This window comes from Haliotis asinina, chromosome 8 (assembly GCF_037392515.1).
Source record: "Haliotis asinina isolate JCU_RB_2024 chromosome 8, JCU_Hal_asi_v2, whole genome shotgun sequence".
NCBI classification, from domain to species: domain Eukaryota; kingdom Metazoa; phylum Mollusca; class Gastropoda; order Lepetellida; family Haliotidae; genus Haliotis; species Haliotis asinina.
The window spans coordinates 53,529,058-53,554,103 of record NC_090287.1 but is presented as its reverse complement, the minus strand read 5'-3'; the positions used below and the strand labels follow the sequence as shown (position 1 = coordinate 53,554,103).

Below are 25,046 nucleotides of genomic sequence, written 5' to 3'. Positions count from 1 at the left end.
CACCTGGATGAACTCTACCACACGAACTGTTGTTAATCTCCTGATCAATTTCAGAATATCGTGAGACTTAATTTAGTTTAAAAACTATCACTATTTTATGCATCATGGAATCATTGATGATAGATGAAGGATCACAAAACTTTTGGAAGCCACTGACAAGCTTTTGTATCAAAAGACACCAAGGTTGCTACATACCTCTTTGCTTTATAAATTAGCACCCTATCAACTTGTGTTTACTGTCGGTTTTTGTCGGTTTTAGTTTTTGGGTTTTTTTTTTAAACTATCTCATCTTGTTTATTGGCTTCTTGGCCTGTGCTAATTGTTGTTCTTACATCCCGTATTACCTTATCCAGTTATGTACCAACCGTCTCCGTGGTACAGTGGTTATAGCACCCGCCAAGACAGTGGAAGGTAACAGGTTTGATCCCGGCAATGTCATACCGAAAGATGCTAATATATGGTACTTGTTGACAACTCGGCATTAATAGGTGGTACAACAAGTCCTGGTTGGTTCATAGTCTGTATAATGTGTCCGAGTGGGGTATTCATGCCTATCTACTGCATGGTATCTCAGTGAGCTAGCACTATAAAAACCAGTTACCAATTACATGCTGTTGTTAATGTTAGTCATACTACGTATTTGTACTTTTCAGCACTTGGTTGTAGTCAACTTGTGAAGGTCCGGGGTAGAATAGGCCTTCAGCAACCCATGCTTGCCATAAAAGGCAACTATGCTTGTCATAAGAGGCGACTAACAGCATCGTGTCAGGCTTGATCGGTTTGATCACTGGATTGTCTGGTCCAGACTCAATTATTTACAGACCACCACCATATAGCAGGAATATTGCTGAATGCGGCACAAAACTCAGCTCACTGTCTCACTTGGTTGAAGTGACTTTTAGCTCCTTCAAGTTGTAAGAATCTACACTGAAACATTGCTCTCTTTGATAAACAAGAGGTTATCCTTAGGTCGTTTACATGCACTTTGTTATCATGACTATTTTGATATAATATATGACATGAAAAAAAATACTAAAGTGTGGAAAGAGTCGCATTCATTGCCAAGTGTTTGAAAGGCTCAATCCAAAACATCCACCCATTCACAACCTTTGTAAGTATTTGTAGTAATATCAATTCTAGCATAATACACTACTCAAAACAGGCAAAGAACATTGTCTTCCTTTTATGACTGTTGGTAATCTGTCACATTCTTCTCTTTTTTTGAGTAGCACATGTGTTTTCTTTTGACCCTAATTCCAGCTGTGCACAATTGTATATTTTATAACTCTTAGAATATTTCACAACAGAATCATTTAATCATACTGGTCAACGCCTATTTAACTATCAGTGAAGTTTGGTATGAAGAATGTGCGAGATATGTTGGAAGAGCTCATTACCAAAGCATGACTAATGCTCCCACAGTGAAAGTGGTATTTTATGCTATAGTTAGGAATGCCTGTGTTATAGTGAGGTATATTAATGCTATAGAGAGGTTTTTTATGAAGGTGCAATTTGTGCCCAGTTGGAAGTCTGCCTGTTTCGAGAATCACATCCCAGGATAACTACTTTAGACTCATAGTATGTCTTCTAGTCTCAGTTTGTTGTCGATCTTGCTGTCAGTTCTACCACTGCAGTTATGAGTAAGTACATGGACAGGTTTTACAGAGGAGGGGAACTGGTTTATGTTGGACACACACAATCCTGTTCTGCAGGCATTCCACCAGAGTTAAGCTAATTTCTGAAATTGGAATTTTCTGAACTATGAATATTTGATATAACATCTTTCTGAGAATTTCTAGTCTGCTGATGTTTCAAAAGTGCAGATCTGCCGATTTTGTAATACATGGCTATTTATAACTTTTAAGTTGTATTTTATTTGAAAAGAGTCATTGTGTGGATACGAGTATCAGAGATTTATTCTTATGCAAGTTTGCAGAATATGCCTGACATGATAGGTACTGACTTGCAGGAGATGTTGGCAGGCTGTGGGCTAGTTGTGGAGGATGTAGCATGTGAGGGATAAGCCTAGTGTTGATGTGGAGCCAGGAGGTGACAGGACACAGAGCTGTAGCCTGATTCTGGATCCTTGTCCTTCACACAGTCGGAGTGGTGGGGTAACTTAGCTTGTCACGCTGAGGATAAACCGGGTTCAATTCCACACATGGGTACAATGTGTAAAGCCCATTTCTGGTGTCCCCTGTCGTGATATTGTTGGAATATTGCTGAAAGTGGCATAAAACCATAATCACTCACTCCTTCACACAGTCCAACCCTTATTCTCTTCTTTCCTGCGCACTGTCATCTCTGGTCACATCATCACTACCCGCTCTCTAAGATGATGGTAATACACTCCCCTGTGAACATCTATTTCCCTATATGACCCCATCCTTCTACCCTACCATGAAGAGTAAGCATCCCTCAAATACAAATCACCACCTCTCCCGAATGGTTCCTACTCTGCCCCAAACCACCACCTCCCCCAGATTGGCTCTATTCCACCCCCAAACCACAACCTCTCATGGATGGGTCCTACTCTGCCCCAAAACCACCACCTCCCCCAGGATCAGCTCTACTTCACCTGCAAACCAAATCCCTTCCTACCTACAAGTCTACAAAGGACACCTACAGCAGGCCCACCCAAACCACTATCCACCCCTAGCTCTCGTTAACACCCCACCTATCATCTAGAACCCTTCCATTACAACCACACAGTCACATAAATCAGGGCTACCTTGGTATTAATTTGTTACAGCTTGAACATTTTCCTATAGTGAACATTAAAAACATTTTTACATTTATGGACTGAAGTCATCCAGTTAATTGTTTAAATTCTCTGACAGTGAATTTGTCATCTTGCACAACATTACCAGTCACCTGATGCCTGAGTTCAAATTGGATTTTACACAGACAAAAAATGTTAATGTAACATTACATGCAAACAGCTGACTCAGCAGTTCATTGATAAATTGTATCAAGAACAAATTTGTCAGTAAATACTTAATGATATAATGCCTTTGCAATGTTTGTGAATTGCTTGAAAAAATTCAGCAATGGCCTGAACAATCATACCAATGGAAGGCTATAACTGATATCAGCAACTGTGCCTCTCACCCCTCACCTCCACCCTCCCCCTCCCCAACTGTACTCAGTGACAGGTGTTTATACGGCCATCATGCACTTCTGTTTCACCTTGAGCTCAGGAGAATTTCACCTGGTCACAGGTTGTTTCATGGCTGGCACTGAGCCAGGAGACTATTTGGCAGAAATGTTATTCTCGTGGGATTTGAAAAGCTCAAGGCTTTGAGTGACGGCTCATTTTGATCACTTTCAAAGGCACATGCAAACTTTTTGATGTGTGCCTGTACATACCTGCATTGGCTACAGCGTGGGTTATTTATCTAGCATTGTGCTGACGGGGAGCTGAATGGGGACAGCAGGTTCGTGGGGATTTGCATTCAGGTAGGACAACTCTTATCATGCTTATCAACAATGGGGTGATACCTGTCAGGTGCTAATTGTTGTGAGCAGTGAAAGTAATCATCACAAAGGTAGGCATGTTAAGTTTTATGTCGTCTGTTTGAATTCTTAAATGTTCTTGCTAAATTTTTGCCTCATGAAATTGTACATTTTGTCATGATCAACTGGTACAATATATATTGTGACAGCAAAATGTATTGTTGACATATAGTCAGTTTACTATACACATGTGACATTTATGCTATGAATTAGATTGCCAATGCACCAGCAGAAATTGGCATTTATCTTATAGTCTTTGCCAAGCTGCCCAAATGTTTGGTATAAGAACTAGCAGAAATGTCCCTTTTTTTAAGGACTGTTGTACTAAAAATGTTAGTAGTTATTGCTGTGATGTAGGAATTGGAGACTATTGTTATATCGTTTGTACACCTCACGTAACTGACATTGCTAAAGGATTCAGTGATGTATGACCTTTTGAGAGACATGCCATCTGACACTTCATCTGTGGGAGCAGGGCGCTGGGTCGTTCCCTTCACAAGCCAGGAATGTACTATGTCAGCATTGAAGGCTTTCAATAATTTAGATGATTATCAGCACATTGGTCAGTCATGTGGGACGAGTTGATTGTTTACCTTAGTGAATAGACTCATGATTAATTTACAAGCAATTAATCAATATTTTCTGTAGCGTTCAACATGGGTTTTAAGGCTGTAGTGACATTCACTTGGTATTCATGTCAGTCATGTTTAACAATGTTTTGGAGCATTATTAACTGTGTTGTCGCTTCGTGACTGACTAGGATTAGAGAACTTCTAGAAAGTTAGGAAGACACATCTGAGGTTTTGTCATCTTGCTCATGCTGGTATGTCTTTCAATTGAAATCAGGATTTATGTAAATGTGCTCAAATTTAAGTCTTCTTGTGTTAGTAGAAATTCCAAAATAGAAACGAAGCTTAAATATTAATTTAATCTACACAGGCGCTCAGCAATTTTTATACCCCCAGCGTCATGTAATGCGGGGATATAGTCAGTGTGTCATCCGTCCGTAATCATTTTGTTTCTGGAGCATAGCTTCCGTTCAGTATTTTTAGACCAAAATTGATAGATATAATAATCTGAACCTATGGTTGTGCCTTGTCCCATTTACAGATCTTTTTTTGCTTTGTTTTTTTTTTTTCCATGGAACATTTTGGTGTTAGTCTAATATAATGGTGGGGAGGACTTCGTTTTCGGAGCAGAACTCAAAAACCGTTCAATATTTCTCTGCAAAACTTGACAGATATATCAATCAGAACCTAAAGTGGTGCCTTTTGCTATTTACAGGTTTTTGTGATTTATGATTTTCTTGGTTTCCATGGAAACATTTTGGACTTTGTCTCAAAACAGAGAGATGGGCTTCGTTTACAGACCAGAACTCAACAACCGTTCAATATTTTTCCATGGAAACATTCTGGACTTTGTCTAAAAAGGGAGGGATTGGCTTCATTTCCAGAGCACAACTTGAAAAGCATTACATATCTTTCAACAGATCTTGTCAGATATATGAGACAGATCTTGAAGTGGTGCCTTTTGTTGTTTACAGATAAATTGCATTTCTATTTTTCATGAATTGTATGGAAACGATTCAAAGGTAGTCTGAAAAAACTTGAAGTAACTGTCAGATGAATTGTCCTTTGAAATATGTGGGATCCGGGGTGATATGTCATCTTCTGATGACTCTTGTTTCATAAACCAAATGGATTATATTTATATACTAGTATTTTTTAGGGCTTGTTTAATCTTTTTAGACAAAATCATGTCTTCTTTTATAATAGTAGCTATGCCCCAAATTTGGTTGTAATTTCATGCAATGACCTGCTCGAACTGACTTGTTTTTCACTGACAACACTAGAAGAAAAGAGGAAGAGACATTCACTATAATTCTACATATTGCTTTGAATGGAAAACTGAGGTTCAGTGTTAAAATACATCTGAAATTCCGAAAATTAGAATTTTTACCAGTTGTTAACATGATGGATTGTTTGCCTTCCATGAACATGGATTGAATAAGAGAAACATTTCCGTGAAGACTGTTGTCAAAATAGTGAAGTCATCTAAGGAGCACATCAGTGTGAATAGGTTGAAATCCTACTTTTCTGGTTTCACAGCACCAAAGATGTACCAACCTGTGAAGGTCCCAGGGTAGAATAGGCCTTCAGCAACCCATGCTTGCCATAAAAGGCGACTATGCTTGTCATAAGAGGCAACTAATGGGATCGGGTGGTCAGGCTCGCTGACTTGGTTGACACGTCATCGGTTCCCAATCGTTCAGATCGATGCTCATGTTGTTGGTCACTGGATTGTCTGGTCCAGACTTGATTATTTACATACCGTCGCTTACAGACCGTCACGATATAGCAGGAATATTGCTGAGTGGTGCATAAAACTAAACTCACTCACTCCCCCAAAGATGTACCAGGTTTCACTAAGGTTTTAACATCTTAGACCAACAGGACATGTCCCTGATTAAAGCATTATGATCAGATTTATGTAACAGAATCTACTCAGTGGATACAAAAGCCCCATGTTCTGTTTCGTAGTGGTGAAAGTTTCAGTTTCTTGAAAATACTGGATCCATTTTAACAAACTGATCTTAAGATGATATCCTAACTTGGACTGGTAATATTTATGGTATGGAGAATGTTTTGTTAAACAAAGGTCGGTTTCTATTCTTTAAGATGTTCCAGGCTGTGCACCCTGTTCGTTTATTTGCAATGTGTTCTTAATCAAATACTCATTATGTGATTCAAATGATCAGTGTGTGATTTGTGAATGTCAGATGCTTCAATTCATGCTGTAGGTTGTCCTTTTGTTAAATACAAGCTAAACTTAGATTAGAATGGAGGTGATTATTGGCTGAGCAGGCCAGACCTGCTATTTGCTCTGCTACAGCAATGAGAGGTACCGTAAGTGTTGACAGTTGATAGATTGAGTATAGAGGTGGCTGTGTCATTAATGTGGAGGAGTTATCTAGCCAACACCCTGGCTTAGGTCACGTTGACTTTGTGACAGGTCATGTCAGTTCTTTCTAATTGATTTATAGACACCATAAAACTTAAGGTGAGGTACTGGAATAGATTACACTGGGTCTGTGATGGATTGTTTTAGGACTAAGATTAAGATAAGTCATGGATAGATTATGCTTGATTTAGGTGGATTATACTATTGTTGTGTATCAGGTAGAGTGTGCAGGAAGTATGGTGGATTATGGTAGGTCTTGGGTGGATTATGGTAGATGTGGGATGGATTATGGTAGATATGGGGTGGATTATGGTAGATGTGAGGTGGATTATAATTGATTGATGGAGTATAAAATAACTAATTTGGATTATGTGAGGTGGATTGTGCTGGGATTGGTATGGATTGTACTTGGTCTGATTTGCATTCTGCAAGGTTAGATTCTTTTGTTTTAAATGGAAGGTAGATTCTGCTATGTACAAGGAGGATTGTTGTTGGTTGTATGGATTGTGAAATAAGATAGATAATACTAGATCTATAGTTGATTCTTTCTGAAGTGAGACTGGATTGACTTTCAGACTTTATGGGTTATATGTTAACATGTTTAAACCTAGGTTTATTATGTCAGCTATTAATTGGAATTTGACAGTTATCGGATTCAATGGATTATACTAGTTGTAGTTTGGAATATACTACATATAGTTTAGAGTTATTCAAGATAAAGTTGAGATTATTGTAAAAATTGGGTGTACTACACCATTGATATTTGGTATTGTGACATATAATTTGGATTTTGCTAGTTATTTGTTGGTGTGTACTTCAGATTAGCAGATTATCTTTATATTATGTCAAGTACGGTTTCTGTTATTGGAGATACAGTTTGGATTATGCTTTATGTTTGATGGATTATGCTGTAATAATTACATAATAATTTACTTGTATAGCACCTGGTATTCATCTGTCTAGTTGCTATTTTGGCACATATGTACAAGTCAGGAGAATGAAAGGGGAAAATTATTAGATATTATGAACAGAAGGGTTTAGATCACACTTTTTAGAGTGCATTCACAGATGATGGCTTTTTAGTTCTGATGGTAAAGTGTTCCATAATTGAGGTGCAACAAAGGAAAAAGCCTTTGCCTCTCAGTTTGCTTGTGGACACTGGTAGGGACAAGAGGAACTGATCAGAGCAGCGTAGAGGTCTTGATGGCCCCTAGATATTGATGGGCTCTTTAGGGTAGAGAGGGCTGTTTTCCCTGTAGAGGACTTGATGAGTTAGTAACAGAATTTCACAGAAATAATAGTTAGGTTAAGCTAGGTGTGGAGATGATTATTTTCGGACATATTTGACAAAGATGGATGTGTCAGCTTGGACAGGGATGTTGACACTGTGATTTCATGGTCATCTATACAGGACAAAATAAGTTAGGGATATTGGTATTTTTATGACTGATATTTTATCAGTATGTTGATGAATAAATGCATAATTATTCAGAATTTCAAAATTTACTAATATCCCTAGGTATATTCATCCAGTATGTGTATTCTGTCTAATACCTAGTGGGGGTTTGTGTTATGTGCTTCCATGTATCTTCATTAATGATAAAAGTACCCAAATAAACAAACATGATATTAGGGATTATTGATAATTTGTATATTTGTAGATGCTACTTCCCACTTACCTTTGTAATCTGTTTGCAGTGAAAACATACTTTAAACAAATATGTAATTCAAAGATTGTGAAATTAAGATTGCGGATCCTCACAAATGGAATATTAAATCTTAGAATTTCTTCAATTTAGGATAAAAGTTGTTTAACAAATGATCATAGTATCCCTATTATTGGTTTGTGTTACAAGGGGGTAAGCACAGTAGCTGGAACAGTGAAACAAATGCACGTGAAGTACACGATGAGTGTTAACTTAGGCAAACCCAAATCGTTAATGGTGTTTAATTTAATATGCATACCCCCTTGTAGTAATAATAGTGATTTGTAACGAGGATCATTTCTTACAATGACATATTATGCCAGGATTAGCTCTTACTTTCCTGCTAGCCTAGAACAAATAAATACAATGATTTTAGAAACTAACAGTATTATATGATTTTCTAAATTGCCCGTAGATCGTTGCTGATGCTTTCAATCACTGGGTTGTCTGGTCCAAACTCGATTATTTACAGACCACTACCAAATAGCTGGAATATTCTGAAGATTGAAGTTAAAAAAACGAAAAAGACAGCTAAACAAAAAATCCAGATTCTGATTTGTACCAGGGTACATTTCCTTCAGGTTTCTCAACTGAACTACCATGATGCTGTTTTCTTGCAGGGAGTGGCAATAAACAGTGGAACCACCGCAGCAGTGTCCAGAGTCAGTCAGCCTCACAGGTCAGTTACAGGGTTAAACACAGGATGACATTGTTGTAGACTAAATGAACTCCACAATGCTTTTTTCTTCAAATGTTGGGGTGGATGGATAGGCTGGTGGTTATGGTCTTCACTCATCACACCATCAGACCTGGGCTTGATTCCCCACATGGTTGTAATATGTTCAGACCATTTCTGGTAATCCCACCCCCCACCCCCCCGTAATATTGCTGAAAATTGCTGGAAGTGGCATGAAGCTAAACTCACTGATACGAAAGATTTGTATGACTGAATCTAATAAAATCCACATGCAGAGTATGACTCGGTGATGTTTCGGAAGTTAAGGTTTTGGCATTTGGAACACTTCTTTCATAATTTTAAGAAATCTTTGGCATCATGATTTATTGAAACAGTGTATTCCAGATATTAATGGCTGTCTCGTTCATGTAGGTTGGAAGGAGAGGAGAGCCTTCATCGGGGATGGAGGCAGTATCCCAGAATTCCTACCTCACAAGCACGGAGAGTATCTACAGTCAGACATCAGGCACATCCAACTACGGTACCCAGCGCCGCAACTACCACCAGATGGACTACTCCTACACAGGCCTCCCGCTTACTGGCAACATTGCTCTGGAGCTACTGAAGCAGACGCAGAACACCAAGTACCTCCTTCGCCAGGGCAACGAACAGCAGCAGCAGGATCAGCTGCCAACAAACTCCACAACCAACTTGAGTCAGATCAGTGAGGGGTCGTCCTACTCCAGTGGTTCATCACAGATTCATCCAGGTCATAAGAGTCACAGTGACAACAGGCTCAACAATCTCAATAAGGGTTAGTTTAGTAAAGAAATGATGTAGATGTGTCTGTTTTAGCTGGATATCATGGCATCATGTGTTCAGCTTTCTCTGTGTAAACAGATTTAGAGTTATCTCCCTTCCATCGATTTTCAATTGCAAAACATCGGTAATTTCCGTGCTTCATGCGTGATTCAATGGTAATCGAGGCAAAGAAGTACTACCGTGAAGCACCAGAAGAGTTCGGAATTCCCAGCGGTATACCTTGAAAATAATACATCGCCTGTAAGCAGGCATTCTCTTCCCACAGTGGTTACTTGTCACATCTTCCTACGTAACCTCTGTTCTAGTACAACCCTTTCATGCTGCGAGTGTTCAAGACTCGTGATTGGAGGCAATGAGATTTAGTAGTGCAGTAAGCGACCTTGTTTCAAAAGCGATCGTTTGAAAGATCGCAGTAATTTCCGGATGCATCGTGAAAACTGGAACCTCTTCCCGAGCACGATACTCAAATGTTTCTTCTAGACAGAACTGTCATGTCACTTTTGTTTCTCCACATTGCTTGCATTTGTCAAGTTGAATCTAAGTCGATGTAGCACATGCTCTGATTGGACAAAAAAAAAAGGGAGATAAATCTGCTGCCATTTTTTGCCGTTAGGGGATTTTATGAGAACCAAGAAATATGGCCGTATAAAAACAGAGGTTCGTAGGAAGGTATGACAAGTAACCTCTGTGGGAAGGGAATGGTAAGAGGGGTACATTGAAAGTAATAGAATAGCACTTGGCCAATCAGAAAGCGACATTCATGTGTGAGGTAACATAACAGAAAATGTATCTCCCATGTTTCTGTATCAGATGAGCCAATAGTGCCAAAACGGAAGGACTCCCTCCAAGCCCACAGTAAAGCCAGCAAGTTCTCCCAGCACAAGAAGAACCAATTGGACGTGTCCCCTCTCAGCAGCAACAACAGCAGCCCACGCTCATCAAACAAGTACGTTTGTAACTCCAACACTGTTATAACGTAGTCATAGCACTAAAATATTACTTAAACCACAAGGTCATGGCTGTACCACGGCTGTGTTCAATTGATTCAGCCTAAACGTGGGAAACATCTTTGAGTATGCATCATGGCTGTTTCCTTCTGAGGTAACTTTAAGACAAGATCTGTTGCACCATTAGCAATAATTTGAAGAATATTTGAACTCTCTTTATCTGTTTGCTGACTTACAGGGATAATTGTACCAGTTTATCAGATAATCGATTCAAATAATCAGTTGGATTATGTATTAGGTGTTAAAATTGGAGATTTGTTTTAGAAACCTTTTAGGCAATCAGTTTAGGGTAAGGGCTCTTTAGTTTATTCCATTGTACATTCCTAATACCATCTTAGTCCAGATCTTATGTACTTCTCAAATAAAAGTAGGGGAACCTAGCTTTCAATTTGGATAGGAAGTGTAAACGTTAACAAACGTTTCAAGTACAGAAATATTATGAACGCACCACAAATTCCATCTATTATCACCCCTAAACACAAAATGATATGGAGGTGCACAACGCAGTAGCCTTGTACACGTGCATGGGGTCTCATTCTTGATTTTGATGTTTTTTGAAGAAGGTCAACAAATCACTTGTAACTTCAAATTTGACACTCAAATTGTATCACACATTTGTTAGTGTTTGTTTCTAGTCATTTGTTTTAAAATGAAAATCGTATACATGCAAATTACATGCCATGCACCAGTCATTTTTCATAAGTGACTACATTTCAAATAACTATGGTTGTAAGGAAGTGCAAATGGTGATGCACTCTCAAAACATTCAATAATATCATATCAACATTGATTGACTCAAATAAATATCGTAGATATTTTTAATCATAAATGAAAAAGAAAAAGAAGTTCCCTTACTCTTTTTGAAGAGTATAATTAAAGCCTGCTCTTATACAAATCAGGTTTATGTTTATTGCCCAAGTTCTGTCATATGTCAAAGGTATGTGCTGTAGATGTGGTGTCAGCCCGATCTGTCGACAAATGAAAATTATGATGTTGCTAATCGTCGACAGCCAAAAATCCCGGAATGTCGACATAGTGTGGTCAACAAACTGTGACGGTGTTAAAGAGAATGTTCACTTAGTGACTTAGTCAGTCATGAGTAACTGAATTATCTTAACCTTTTTAAAAATTTGTTAGAGAAATAAGGTTGCAAACAGACTATTATATTACGTTATGCGCATATCATGGGGAAATGAATTAAGTTAATCTTTTTAACAATTTGTAAGATAATTAAGGTTCCAAATAAACTATTATTTCAGGTTATGCAAATAGAAGGATTATCATTTCACATGTCACAAAACAAAAAACATCCCCGGAAATTATGTTGTGAAATTATGTTACTTCATCTTGGCTGAACATTCAGATTACTGAAATGGACTTTATCATCACAATTCTCAAATGTTAATACCTTTTTCACTTATGTAATATGTTTCTATATCAGATATATTGTGCGAATATATATGGTCAGAATGAACGCTATATGCCTCTGTTACTTAGCGGTGATATAATAAACATGTAGTGCCCTGTTGATATACAACTGTTTTTAATTTTAATTGCGAGCACACTGGGCATCAAGTCGCTCATGTGGAACATCATCTCCCTTTCCCCAGACTGTGGACAAGTAATTTGAACGGATTGTTCATTGTTGTTGACAGTCCGGGTATAAACCATAGATGTATCAGGAATTTGCCTCGTTTTGTTGTTTACTTTTTAAATGTTTTGGCACACTCTTCTCACATTTCAGGAATTTGTCAGGCATGTCTTCTGAGGAGTCTCTGGCAACACGGCTCCGCCCCGGAGTCATGAACCACTTCCGGTCAGCCCACACCACACCCAGTAACTTTCAGGAGGAGCTGATGAGGCTCATTGACCCAGACATCTCTGAGAAGGATCTTGCTACCTACACAGTAAGTCAAACTTCCCAGAATCGAAGAATGTTTTTTTAAAATGTGTTCCGAACTAGGTATGCTACATGCAGATGAAAGACAACAAACACAAGGACCAAACATAGAGGAAAACAGCTAAAAGTCTGAGATTTCTCAAATTGAATAGTTCATAGTTAGTCAGTATGTTTTTACACCGCTTTTAGCAATATTCCAGCAATATCATGGTGGGCACACTGGAAATGGGCTTCACGCTTTATACCCATGTGGGGAAATGAACCCATGTCTTTGGCATAACAAGCAGACTCTTTAAGCACTAGGCTACCACACTGTTCCTCCAGTACATTGACATTCAAAAAGGCAGATCTTTGTTACTTGTATTTCACTGATTATGTTATCTGTGTTTGCAGTCCAAGGGTCCAAGTCAGCGACGCACGAAGAGGCTACAGAGGACAATGTCTGATGAGAGCCTTCACAGCACCAAAGGGACTATCAGTGCTAGAGATGTAAACCACATTGGCAGTGATGTCATCTTCACCACTGCAGTGCCAGCACATGTGACAGCCACTCAGCAAGATGAAATGTCCAAGGAACAGAGGTGAGCAGAAATAAGGTTCAGACAGGCAGATGTGATGGATGAGAGCTGATGATTTTGTGAAATATAAACAATGCGAGATGTTTAATGAATGTTTACTGTTGAGGATGAGATAAGTTGTTAAGAAAATGTGATGAGAGTTTTGATATTATTATGATACAGGAGGGATATTATTACTTCCCACATCATGTTCCTTTCATTCCTAAATCATTTTTGAGAACATATCTTGTTTTATCATAAGCAAACCATTATATTTGTAATGATTGATTTGTTACCAGACTGTCTCCCAGAGCTCTTCTCACCTCCAAGTCTCGCCCACGAAGTCGTACAGCAGGTGAAGTTAGAAGTCACAAGGTTCCTCTGCCCGAGTCAACGGCTGGCCTAGACTGGTCTAATTTGGTGGATGTAGCCACAAAGGCCATTGAATGTGAGCAACATAAAATATGAAAGCTATACGCTCGTTCTCAATAACTGGGTGCAAATGCTGTCGCCGTCATGCCTCTCTCAAATTTCCTTAACAAATATAATTATCAGTATGACTGAATACTGGTAGTACCATGGCCTACATACATCATGCATAAACAGTCCAAAATACTCAAACGTATACTTGTTGTAGCTTCGATAACAGATCAATTTGAAATGTTCGTTACTGTCGCCGGTAACAATACCTCACCTTGCAGTTTAATTCACTGCTCTTTGGTGTTCATATACCCGGATATCTTTACATTGGGATATTATCATCGGTCAAATGTATCCTCTCTGAAAACTCTGAAGCCACTGAGTTCTCCATACGTGAATAATTTCATTTTAATGTCATGTCGCCAGTTTTGGAGAAATTTCCGTGATCGACTTTCAGCTTGACATGTACATGTGTAAAACAAATCAAAATCTTATTCATTTACTTTAAATGAATACAGTTTATGTTTAAATTAATGGTGTTTGTCATTATTTAGGGCTCAGAACATCCCTTTGCATGGCATAACGCAATACATGCAAAATTCCCCATGCATAAAGATAAGAGTAAAATCTCCGTTACCACTCAAAAGTTGGGGAATTAAGATATTTATCACATATTTTAAGTTACATTTAGACCATGAAGCATGTCAGGTGGGAAAAGGTAAAGAACATTCAAAACGGGTATGTAGTAATGGGAATTTCCTGATGTATTAGCCATATTATGTAATACCCGTTACTGAAATGTTCGTTACCAGTTTATTCGAAACTATGGCTTGAGAACTTCTGGTACCATTTTTCATTACCACGTGGCTTTACGACGTCATGTTGATCTTAGAGGACCGCCATTTCATGAAATCAGGCTTCACGGTGATAAGTTTGGAAGAAGTTTCTCGATGTTGGTGAGTACCTTTCTTCACCTATCCTAGCACTATGCATGTTACATGACACATTGAACATGATTTCATCTAGTGTTTTTCATTTGATGATCGTTAAAGCCAGTGTTGATATAAAACCCGTTTCATTGCCTTTTCAATAGTCTAATTTGAGAACGAAAGAGGTTGAAATGTTCGTTACCAGAGGTAACGAACATTTCATAAAAGTTCGAACAATTTTTTTCTCAATCAACATTCTTTACACAAAAGAGTTTAAGCAAAGTTTGTTCATTTATAAATGATCAATTGCATTATGTACAATTAAGACTGATTTTGCACCAGATAATAGCTGTTTTATAGACAGTTCTTAGCGCATTGTTTAAACTATTATGGTTGTCTTTTTAACATTAAATCCAGTACAGGTTTTGAGGAGTGGTGTGCCAAATATCTGAATCAGATGAAGATAACCTTATTGAATGGATGTTGAATAACAATTAAACAACTGAATTACCGAAACATATAACTTTTTAAGAAAAGCAATCACATGCTGTCATCATTTATTCTAGGGTAACGAACATTTCACAAAATGGTAACGAACATTTCACACGATGGATTGCATCAGTTACTGTTGGATCTTTATTAATTCAGGTATTGCAATGGGGAAAAAAAGGGCAGAGATTCAAAAAGCTTACAGGGAGAGACTGAAGGCAAAAAACAACGAAGAATACTTGGCTAAGGAAAGAAAAAGGAGAAGCGATAGCTATGTACCATCAGCCCAACTATCAAGGAGAGATCGCTTACGCCGGAACTTAAGAAACAAGGAAACCTTAAGGAGGCACAGACAGAGAAAGAGAGCTATTGCACAACATGATGATGACAGAGCTCCAGCTCATGATTTGGACACAAGTGGGTATGACAGTCTAACAGATGGATCAAAGGCTCCACTTCTGGTGCAGATGAGATTCAGAGTTTCGTCCTGGTGTCCGACGAGATGAACCACAACTCCACCACGGTACTTACCTTTCTCAAATACATCATCCAGGAGGTGAAGCAGCTGGATCCCGAGTTGAAGCATGTACACTACTGGACAGACAGTCCCACCAGCCAATACAGGAATAAGTCCATATTCAACTTAGTGGCTAATCATGAGGACGTGTTCAACATCACAGCTACCTGGAATTACTTTGAGGCCGGCCACGGCAAAGGGCCATGTGACGGTCTTGGAGGAACAGTTAAACGTATGGCTCATCAAGCCGTGAACGCTGGGAAAGCTGTCATTCAGGATTCGAAAGATTTCTTTGCCTGGTCTCAGCCACAAAACTGCTCCATGCCAAATGTAAATTTCCTCTTTGTGTCTACTGAAGAATGTGAAGCCACTGCAGCATCACAGGCAAAGCTGAAGCTGAGGCCAGTGAAGGGAACCATGAAGATCCATGCTGTCAAAGGCCAGGACAGTGGGCGCATACACGTGCGTGACTCAAGCTGTTACTGTAACAGCTGTTTGGGTGGTACTGTGTGTGACACCTGGCGGGAGGAGACCACAGTCACCCAGGACCAAGAAGACAGCAGTGTTCTGACAGAGACAGACGTGTCAGGTGTCACCTCTGCAGTTGTAAAGATGTCAGATAAAGCTGGGGTCTCCACAAGGCCAGAATACAATGTAGGAGATTTTGTAGCAGCGCTGTATTCTGGAAGATGGTATATTGGAAAGGTCGAGACTGTGGATCCGGAGGACTCTGAGTATGAGATCAATTTCATGGAATCAAAGAAGTCTAACTTCCAATGGCCTGCTCATGAGGACGTCATCTGGTGCAAGGAAAGTGATGTCATATGTCACATCAACACTCCTGTTCCATCTGGGAAGTCAAAGAGGATGTACACTATCTCCAAAAGTGACAGACTTAAAATTGAAAGTCATATGAAATAGAAAGTGACAACGTAATGAACATTTCACTCCTAAACCAAAAATTCACACCACTATTTGCTGTTAAGTTCTTTTTTCATGTTTCAGGGTTTATCAAGTATATGCACTGTGTATTTCATACGACAGACTTACAACTGAGCAAAGAAATAACATTGCAACATTAGTGGCAATAATAACGAACATTTCATTCAAGTAACGGATATTTCTGACGTTTCTATTCGATTAAATCAAGCAACTGTCCCATAATTTCCACCATGTTTTGCTTTTAGTCTCATGTTGATTAGCCACAGTATTATTATTTGAAAGGCATGTCCCCCCAAAAAACTGAATGATAAACAGTAAAATAATCTATAGTGCACTTTCCTGCAATTTAATATTTAAAAATGTCTGAAAATATTGTTAGTTTTGGTTTGGTTAAAAGAAACAAACATGCTTTTGATGCTCTTTACTATTGTTTTTAGTTATTTTCAGCTTTTAATATCTGGAATATGTTCAGTTAATGTTTATCTGAGGACAAGTTAGTGTTTCTGAAAACATGGCTTTGTCTGAAATGTTCGTTACTTTTATAGTTGTTTGCATTTAGTGGTTAGAAAATTAGTAAATTTTGTTTCCTACTCAAAGAAACGACACGTTTGTTTAAAGAGTGAACAGTCAGAATCGTCGAGAGTATTTTTCATTTCATGGAATTTTGCTTTATGTGTTTACTTCGTTCCTAAAGTTTGCTTGATAAATTTTGCTCGATATTTTCGCATTTGGTATGTTGTATCCTTCAGTGTACTTGCTGGGAACAAGCCAGTCCACGTCGTAGGCTCACAGTTACGATGTTATGGAAACATATGCTTCCTAGCTCTGTAATGAGGAGAATGATTGCATCGTATGTGGTGTTTTCTTTGACACAGTGGGTTATCCCTTGTTATAACGAACATTTCGTCTTCAGTATCTTCTTAGTGTTCACCTATTTGATAAGCTTGTGAAAATTTCAAAAGTGTTCAATTCTTGTTGAATTCCCGTTGGTTTTAGGCAGCCCAGTATGCCACCTATGCAAAATAAATGCGTTCACTCAAATACAACTTGTTTTATTTTTCAACTTTTCTGAGAGCCATTTGCACCCCGTTATTGAGAATGAGCGTATAGTTCTTCAAAGTACTGAAGACCCGTGAAGGTCCCAGGGTAGAACAGGCCTTCAGTAACCCATGCTCGCCATAAAAGGTGATTGTGCTTGTCGTAAGAGGCGACTAACGATATCGGGTGGTCAGGCTCGCTGACTTGGTTGACACATGTCATCGGTTCCCAATTGCGCAGATCAATGCTCATGTTGTTGGTCACTGGATTGTCTGGTCCAGACTTGATTATTTACAGACCATCGCCATATAGCTAGAATATTGCTGAGTGCAGCATAAAGTTAAACCCACTCACTCAAAGTACTGAACCTAAATGTATTGTGTCAAACATTGATGTCCTGTACCTCAGCTGTGGGACATACAAAAGTGAATCTGTTACAGATGAAACGGTAAAATGGTTTAAAGAGGAGAGTGAGTGAGATCAGTTTGACACCTCTCTCAGCAGTACTCCAGCTATGTGGCAGTGGTCTGTAAATAATTGACTCTGGATCAGACAATCCAGTGATCAACAGTGATCATGAGCATCAATCTATGACATTAAGATACAATGACATGTCAGCAAAACATGTCTACCTGATCCCATAGTTGCCTTTTACAACAATCATGGGCTGCTGAAAACCAATTCTGACCGAAATTTTCATAGGACTTCTGCTGTCTTAAGTGTATATAGACTAAGTTCAGTCTCTGAATACAGTATATTGATGCAGTTGAAGCAAATTTTGAGGACCAAAAGAAGCAGTCTGTAGAAGGGGGTCAGTTTATCTGTTGATTACACTTTCATCACACTTTTTATCGGGGGGTGGGGGGGGTGGAGGCAAGAAAACGACCTCTTCACATGAACAAGAGAAGATGACATTGTCAATAAAAATGTCAAATTGCAGTTAATCATCCTATCTGTGAGATCAGCTTATCTACTGTAAAATATGGTATATAATTTTGATTTTGAGAAATAATTACATTGAAAAGAAGCCCCAGTCAAATGGGAAATCCAGACCCTGGGGAAATCTAGACTTGCTTCATTTAGGGATTTAGCACTGGAGTTAGGGCTAGGTAGTAGGAGAAATAATGTGGTTCATGGACTGTGAGACAGGCTAAAGAGTATAATTTACAAATGAAATATCATAGCGATCATCCTTCTATGTCCAAACATGTCTGTTAACCATGGAGATTTAATTGTTAGTGGAGGACAAATTACAACAGACTTGTTGACTAAAATCTACCTCATTCTAAGGCATTTTGGGAAAAGATTTAATACAAACATTTGTTTATTACACTGGCTTCTTAAGTGGATGTATTATATGAGCACAACTATTTTGGTTGATTACTACACTTGTTATAATGAGGATGGTCATGTTAAGGTGTGTTATAGTGAGTTCCATGCATTGATAAGGAAAGAGTAACTGATGCATGACCACATCGCCTGCAGTCATTATGAATAGAGGCTGAGGATAAGGGTGCAGCCAGGCAAATTTAATTATACAAAGTGTCACATGATGCACCTGGGATGGTTGACATTTGTGTCTGTGTCTAACACAGCTCATGACGTGAGCTTTGTTTATGTTGTCTTAATTCTAATTTAATGAAGGTGATTGTGTGAAGTAGTCATACACTATAAAATGGTAATTACTAAATCTTAATATGTCTTTTAGCAATGAGTTAGGAAAAGTATTAAATAATATTTTTTAAAACTTAATACATTTTGCTCTGTTTTTCTGATGTCTTTTCATTCTTTTGTTTCTTGGTTTATAGCTTGTGTATGAACAGAGAATAATATTAGTCTTGGTTTTCATATAGGGAGTGTAACCTGTGTCTTTTATGTTTATTGACAGAAAGCAGTAGTGTTTATGTTGGTATATCAGTACTGATAATTTTGATGAGGAAGTATTTCAGACGAAAGTTGTTCCTTTGTTGTTCTTTCCTCCTAGTCTGAGACACTGAGAGTGGAGATCTCTGCACATTCATTGCATTGTGCTATGACAACTTGGTTCATAAAGTTTGAAGAGAAAGTCTGTTTTGTTTCAGGTGACTTGCCAGATGGAAGTGTGATGGATGGTCAGAATGAGCCACAGTCCAGGGTGTCGAGGGACTTGTCAGAGGATGTCCCCCCACCCCGTCCCCCTACCCCACAGGACAGTGTACTAGGGGCCACATCAAGGTCAGTAGTACCTTGGTCACTTCTCCACCCCACACATGTACACACAACATACCCTACTGATGGAACAAACACATACTCTTGCTCTTCTCTCTCTAGACTTTTTCTTCACCCTTTTTTTCCCCTCTCTCCTCTCTATCATGCTCTCTCTTTCTCGCTGTCTCATGCTCTCTTTCTCCTCGCTTTCCCGTCACTTTCTCTCCCCACATCCTGTCTCATTTTGCTCGGGCTTTGGATCTTGTTTCTCTCTCTCTCTCTCTCTCTCTCTCTCTCTCTCTCTCTCTCTCTCTCTCTCTCTCTCTCTCTCTCTCTCTCTCTCACTCACTCACTCACTCACACATGTTGTCATGTCTACATATGATGTGTTCCAGCAACATGTCAAACTGGCGGTCAGCTGGCCTGAGTCCACAACAGGTGGTGGAGGAGCTGGAGATGAAGGTGGTACAGCTGCAGCAGGACTTGGATAAGGTGAGCTATGATTTTAAGGACACTGCCATTATTTGGTCAGGCCATGTGCATCATGAAAGATGAGACGTGAAACATTATTAGAAAACATTTTATTGTTTGAAAAACATGTTTCATGGCCATGTCTTGAAACATTGTTACTTTCTAGACAGTATTATCCATAATTGTGTGTTCATGTACTTCCAACGTAAATGTGAAAGAATCCACAATTAGATCATTAGCTTGACCCCCCGATTCAAATGGTGAGATCTTAGGTTTGTCAGTGAGTGAGTGAGTAATTTTACGCCTCACTCAGCAATATTTCAGCTCTATGGCAACAATCTGTAAATAATGAAGTCTAGACCAGACACTCCAGTGATAAGCATGAGCATAGACCTACACAACTGGCGAGCAAGCCAGAGCACCTGATCCCTTTAGTCGCCTCTCACAACAAGCAAGGGTTACGGAAGATCAATTCTAACCGATCTAATCTTCAGGGTTCTTAGATTTGTCAACAAAATAGCTGCCCACTGTGGGTTTGGCTAGGGCATGAGCCTGAATAAACTGAAATACTGTTCATTGCGAAAGTGAACCAAGTTTCACTTGCTAATTATTGAATTACATTGTTTTTAAGAAAACTCTGTCTGCTCAGTAATGAAAGCGTATTGTTCACGTAAGGGGAATGTCTAGATACTGTACTGTAGTCATGATACCAAATTACCTTGAGGTGAAAATGTGTACCATGGCCTATGTCTTGTTCCAGGAGAGACGAGAGAAGTCTGCTCTAGAGAATGAGGTCCAGCAGTTGAGGTCGGACAACGTTCGTCTCCAGGAAGAATCTCAGACAGCAGCAGCACAACTTCGCCGCTTCACAGAGTGGTTCTTCAACACCATCGACCGCCAATGACTAGCACGTCAGTGTGACTGGATCCAGCTGGAATTCCAGCAGCTCTGCAGCGAGCTGAATCACCTACAGAAGGATGAAGACTGCTGAAGTTATCTCCCCTAGGAAAGGGAGACAACTCCAAAATAAGGAAGAGGAAGTGCTTTCTGTTATGGTATAAGCTGCACAGACACAAACATATTCATGTTGTAGAGTACCTGTTGTTTTCAATGTCATATGGATTGCAATGGACCTTTCTGTGAGTTTACAACCACGAAAGCTCACATGTTTTGAAAATGTCAAACTTTTCCAGAAATGATTATTTTGTTTGTGTTATAATGGCGGATCATTCTAGTCCATGCTTTCTGAGAAAATGGCAACAAGGAAAAGTGAATTTTGGCTTGTGGCAGCAAGACAGAAACATTATTAGGTCTTGGTCAGAGGAGTGATTTGCCCCTAGTCATTGAATTACTGAAAGAATCATCTGAACAAGTATTTCAATGGAGAAAACTGATTTATCACCTCTCTAAAAACTGGTCAAAGAAAAAAAGTATGTGTATCTGGAGTCTGAACTTCCTGGTACTTCTTATGTCCAGTTTCTTGAACATCATACTCTCTTTACTTGCCATGTGTCAAAACCATACGCCTGAACCACATACATTGAAACCAGATGTCGTTCAACTGTTCAACCTGCCACTGCAGACACCATTCTTTCTGAAGTGATACCATCATTGACAGTGATCCAATTCTCTCAGAAATCACCTAATGAAGAGGTAATTGCGAAGTATGTGCTAGCAGCCAGCCATTGCAGAAACAATGTTTTCTCAGTGAAAGTCATGGTGGCAAATGCCCATCAGCCAACAGAACTGGAAGTCATTGTGCTCTTCCAAACTCCAGTCCAGCATCTTGTCCAGTCACACTGCTCTTCCCAGGGAGGAAGGGAAACCGTTTTGTTGGGATTGCAACCCAGACATGAACCTAAGCACTACCCATATTGGGATATACTACATTCGTCCATGGAGAAGAGTTCTATTTGGTGCAACAATTGTACAGGATTTTTGAGAGAGGAGCTGCGATGTTCAAAATTGTGTATAGTTGTCAGTTGTCAATGCCAAGTTTATATAACCCGTCTGCTGCCATGTTATGTGTACATTAACTCCTTATAACCTCATTGAAATGCCTCATAATATACTCTGTAGACTAGTATTCATACGTCATATTTCTTCAATTTTAGATAAATGTACCAATACAATTTATATTTTCCATGTCTCTTGGCTTGTATTTGTGAAATGTTTTGACTAGATTGATAATCTTTTGCAGTCCAACACTTTTGTGTATGACTAAACCAGGAGAAACTTTCTTCAAGCCACAAATAGATAGTCTTCCTTTACTGTCCAGATAGAATATCCCAGTTGATCTCGTGACTTTGACATCTGTGTACTTAACCACTCCTGGCAAACAAGGATAAGTTGAGGACTGACCTGACAATTGACTTAAATTAGCCTGTTTGAGTGTCACCCAGAAACGCTTGCCCTTGTGAGCGAGGAGGACCCAGTTTGTCCACGATCACATGAGAGTCTCAAGAGTAAGGGGTGTGCAGCTATGCACAGAGTCATCGTCATGCACTGCATGTGCTCTGGCCTACATCTGCTCTCTCATTCACAGACCAAATGGGTTTCCTCATTGCTGTGCACTGCCTACTTCTCATAAGTGTGTTCTCTGAGCCAGTCCAATTTGTCCTTGTTTGCTAGTAGCTTGAAGATCCAGTTATGTAACTTTTTATTGACTGACAAATTCTCCCTATCATGGTACATTTAGATCAGTAGATGGTCTCATCTGCTGAAAAACTGCTGTGGTTGTCTCCTTTTTTTTAAATCAAATAATTTCCTCAGAACCTTCCTGTCAGATCATCCATAATTGTAATGTAATGGTCACATTGAAATTACTCTCTGCCTCATGAATATTTTGAAGATCATCCTTGTACATGAAAATTAACATCAGTGTAAATTATGTAGATTAGATTTTCTCATCATCAGAGATGTTGGCCCATAGAGATGGTAACTTGTTTCCATGGAAACCTGACAAATCGACAATGTACTACTTCTGGTCATGTTGTAAAATGTTGTGTTAAACTGGTCTCAAAATGTGTTTTCCATCCAAGTGAAATACTCCTTATAGTCAGTGTAAATAGTCTAACATTCTAACTTATACTTCCTTAAGCATCTTCTCATATGTCCTCTGTCTGTCAGAGTTGGTTTGTGGGATGTATGTAAGAAGCCACGGATCTATCCATGCATCTATACGCCAACACGCAAGGAATGTTAGCTACCTGGAGCGACTTCCACAAAGCCACCTTTACTTTAATATTACTGAGGTTGTCTGAGTGACTTGAGATCACCTTAGGGCTTTGTGACAGGAAGCTCTGTTCAGAAGCTGATGAGCAGTCTCAAGTCAGCCGGAAATATGTATTGGAACAGGAAGATGCCTCTATGCTGAGTTTTTATTATTTCATTTAATACAAAGTTGATATGCATGGAAGTATAATACCTGGGAAATTAAGAAAGGGGTACTTTAAGAGATGGCATTTCCAGACTGTAGAAAGATGTAAGGACATTTCATCCAATGTGTAATATGTTGAAGTTTTCAAACCACTGGTTACTATAATTCCCATTAGTTTACAAAATGTGGTTTGCCAGGGTGTCAAGTCATCCTGTAGATGATGAAATACATAAGGTTGTATAATGTATCCTATAGCAAGCTTACCTGCAAGAGCTGGATCAGATCAGCCCATGTGAATTTTAGTACATGTACCTCTAGTGATGCAGGTTGTGCTGTTTCATATCTATGAATGTGTAAAATTCAAAACCATTTTTGCCCCAAATTATCTTCTATGTTTATGAGCACCATTATCTTCCACGATGGTTTAACCTAAGAGGTAAACATGAGATACCTGCGTTCTGGGTCAAGTGGACATAATGCTTTATCTGAATACAGTGTAAGCCACACCATACTCACTTCCTAAGTTTCAGTCTAGAAGTTTTTAAAGGAGACTTTTCCAAAACAAAGACAGTCAAGACATGCCATCAGCCATTAGCCATTAAAACACCCACTCATCGCTCTGCTGACCCAGGTTTGATTGCCTGTTTGGGCACAATGTGTGAAGCCCATTTCTAGTGTCCCCCTCCATGATATTGCTGAAAAATTACTAAAGCAGCTTAAACTATATCACTCACCCATTTGCACTTGGGTCACTGGCAGTCTTAAGTACTAAGTCAGTTTACTTACTCAACTACTTCATTATTTAAATAATCTCCCTTTGGTTTTGACAGTCCTGAGTAATTTCCGTCCAAGCCTTGCTAATTTTTCCCCACATTGAATCACAGACACTTTGTTACAGCTCAATTCACACTGAACCACAGGTCATCTTTTACATTATCTAACATATTTGTCCATGTCCGCCCATCTTTTTTTCTGTTCTCAACACAAACAGAACCCTGTCTAAATATTTGGACTGAAAATCCAATCCACAATGAAACTGTCAATTAGGTGAAATCATTCTACTTTTAGGTCACATTTTGTGCATTATGACGTCATGACATTGTCCTGCGCAAGGATGTTTTTGAAATGTCACTGTGTGTGAAAAATGTAGGGAAGTATGTGAAAGTGCATGGTTCTGTTTGCTAAATGTAAACATCATGTTTTCTTGTAGATGAACTTTTTGTATATTTAATATTTAAGTCAAATTCCATTACCAATAAAGACTGACATATATTACCACATAGACCTCTGTTAGAAAATGTGTATTTGGAAAAAAAAATTGGTGATTATGAGTTTTCTCACCATAATAGTGCACCAGTGTGCTGCCATTTTTGGTTTCAGTTGGAAAGTTAGAATTTATTCATTATTTCGAACCACCCATCCTTGGAAAAGTAAATACCCTCAAAACTGACCTGAAGGAAATATACATTGATAAATACTTAATATTATTTAATATATTAAATAATTTTGTATGTGAAACTTATTTACTA

The 25,046-nt window shown here is 38.9% G+C and overlaps 1 protein-coding gene across 2 annotated transcripts in view; it reads left to right on the top strand.

Annotated features, from left to right (window-relative positions):
- The window catches only part of LOC137295465 (signal-induced proliferation-associated 1-like protein 2), a 105,682-nt gene extending 83,401 nt beyond the window's left edge, over window positions 1-22,281 (top strand). Inside the window, exons 18-26 of one of the 2 annotated variants that reach the window (XM_067826849.1) lie at window positions 8,804-8,862; window positions 9,292-9,673; window positions 10,492-10,627; window positions 12,433-12,595; window positions 12,982-13,169; window positions 13,445-13,593; window positions 19,562-19,694; window positions 20,063-20,159; window positions 20,899-22,281. In XM_067826849.1, the coding sequence (XP_067682950.1) occupies window positions 8,804-8,862; window positions 9,292-9,673; window positions 10,492-10,627; window positions 12,433-12,595; window positions 12,982-13,169; window positions 13,445-13,593; window positions 19,562-19,694; window positions 20,063-20,159; window positions 20,899-21,042 (1,451 nt within the window). In that variant the 3' untranslated portion in view covers window positions 21,043-22,281. The remainder of the gene's footprint in view (window positions 1-8,803; window positions 8,863-9,291; window positions 9,674-10,491; window positions 10,628-12,432; window positions 12,596-12,981; window positions 13,170-13,444; window positions 13,594-19,561; window positions 19,695-20,062; window positions 20,160-20,898) is intronic. The other variant, XM_067826848.1, reaches the window with a different exon arrangement.
- Window positions 22,282-25,046: the final 2,765 nt, after the last annotated feature.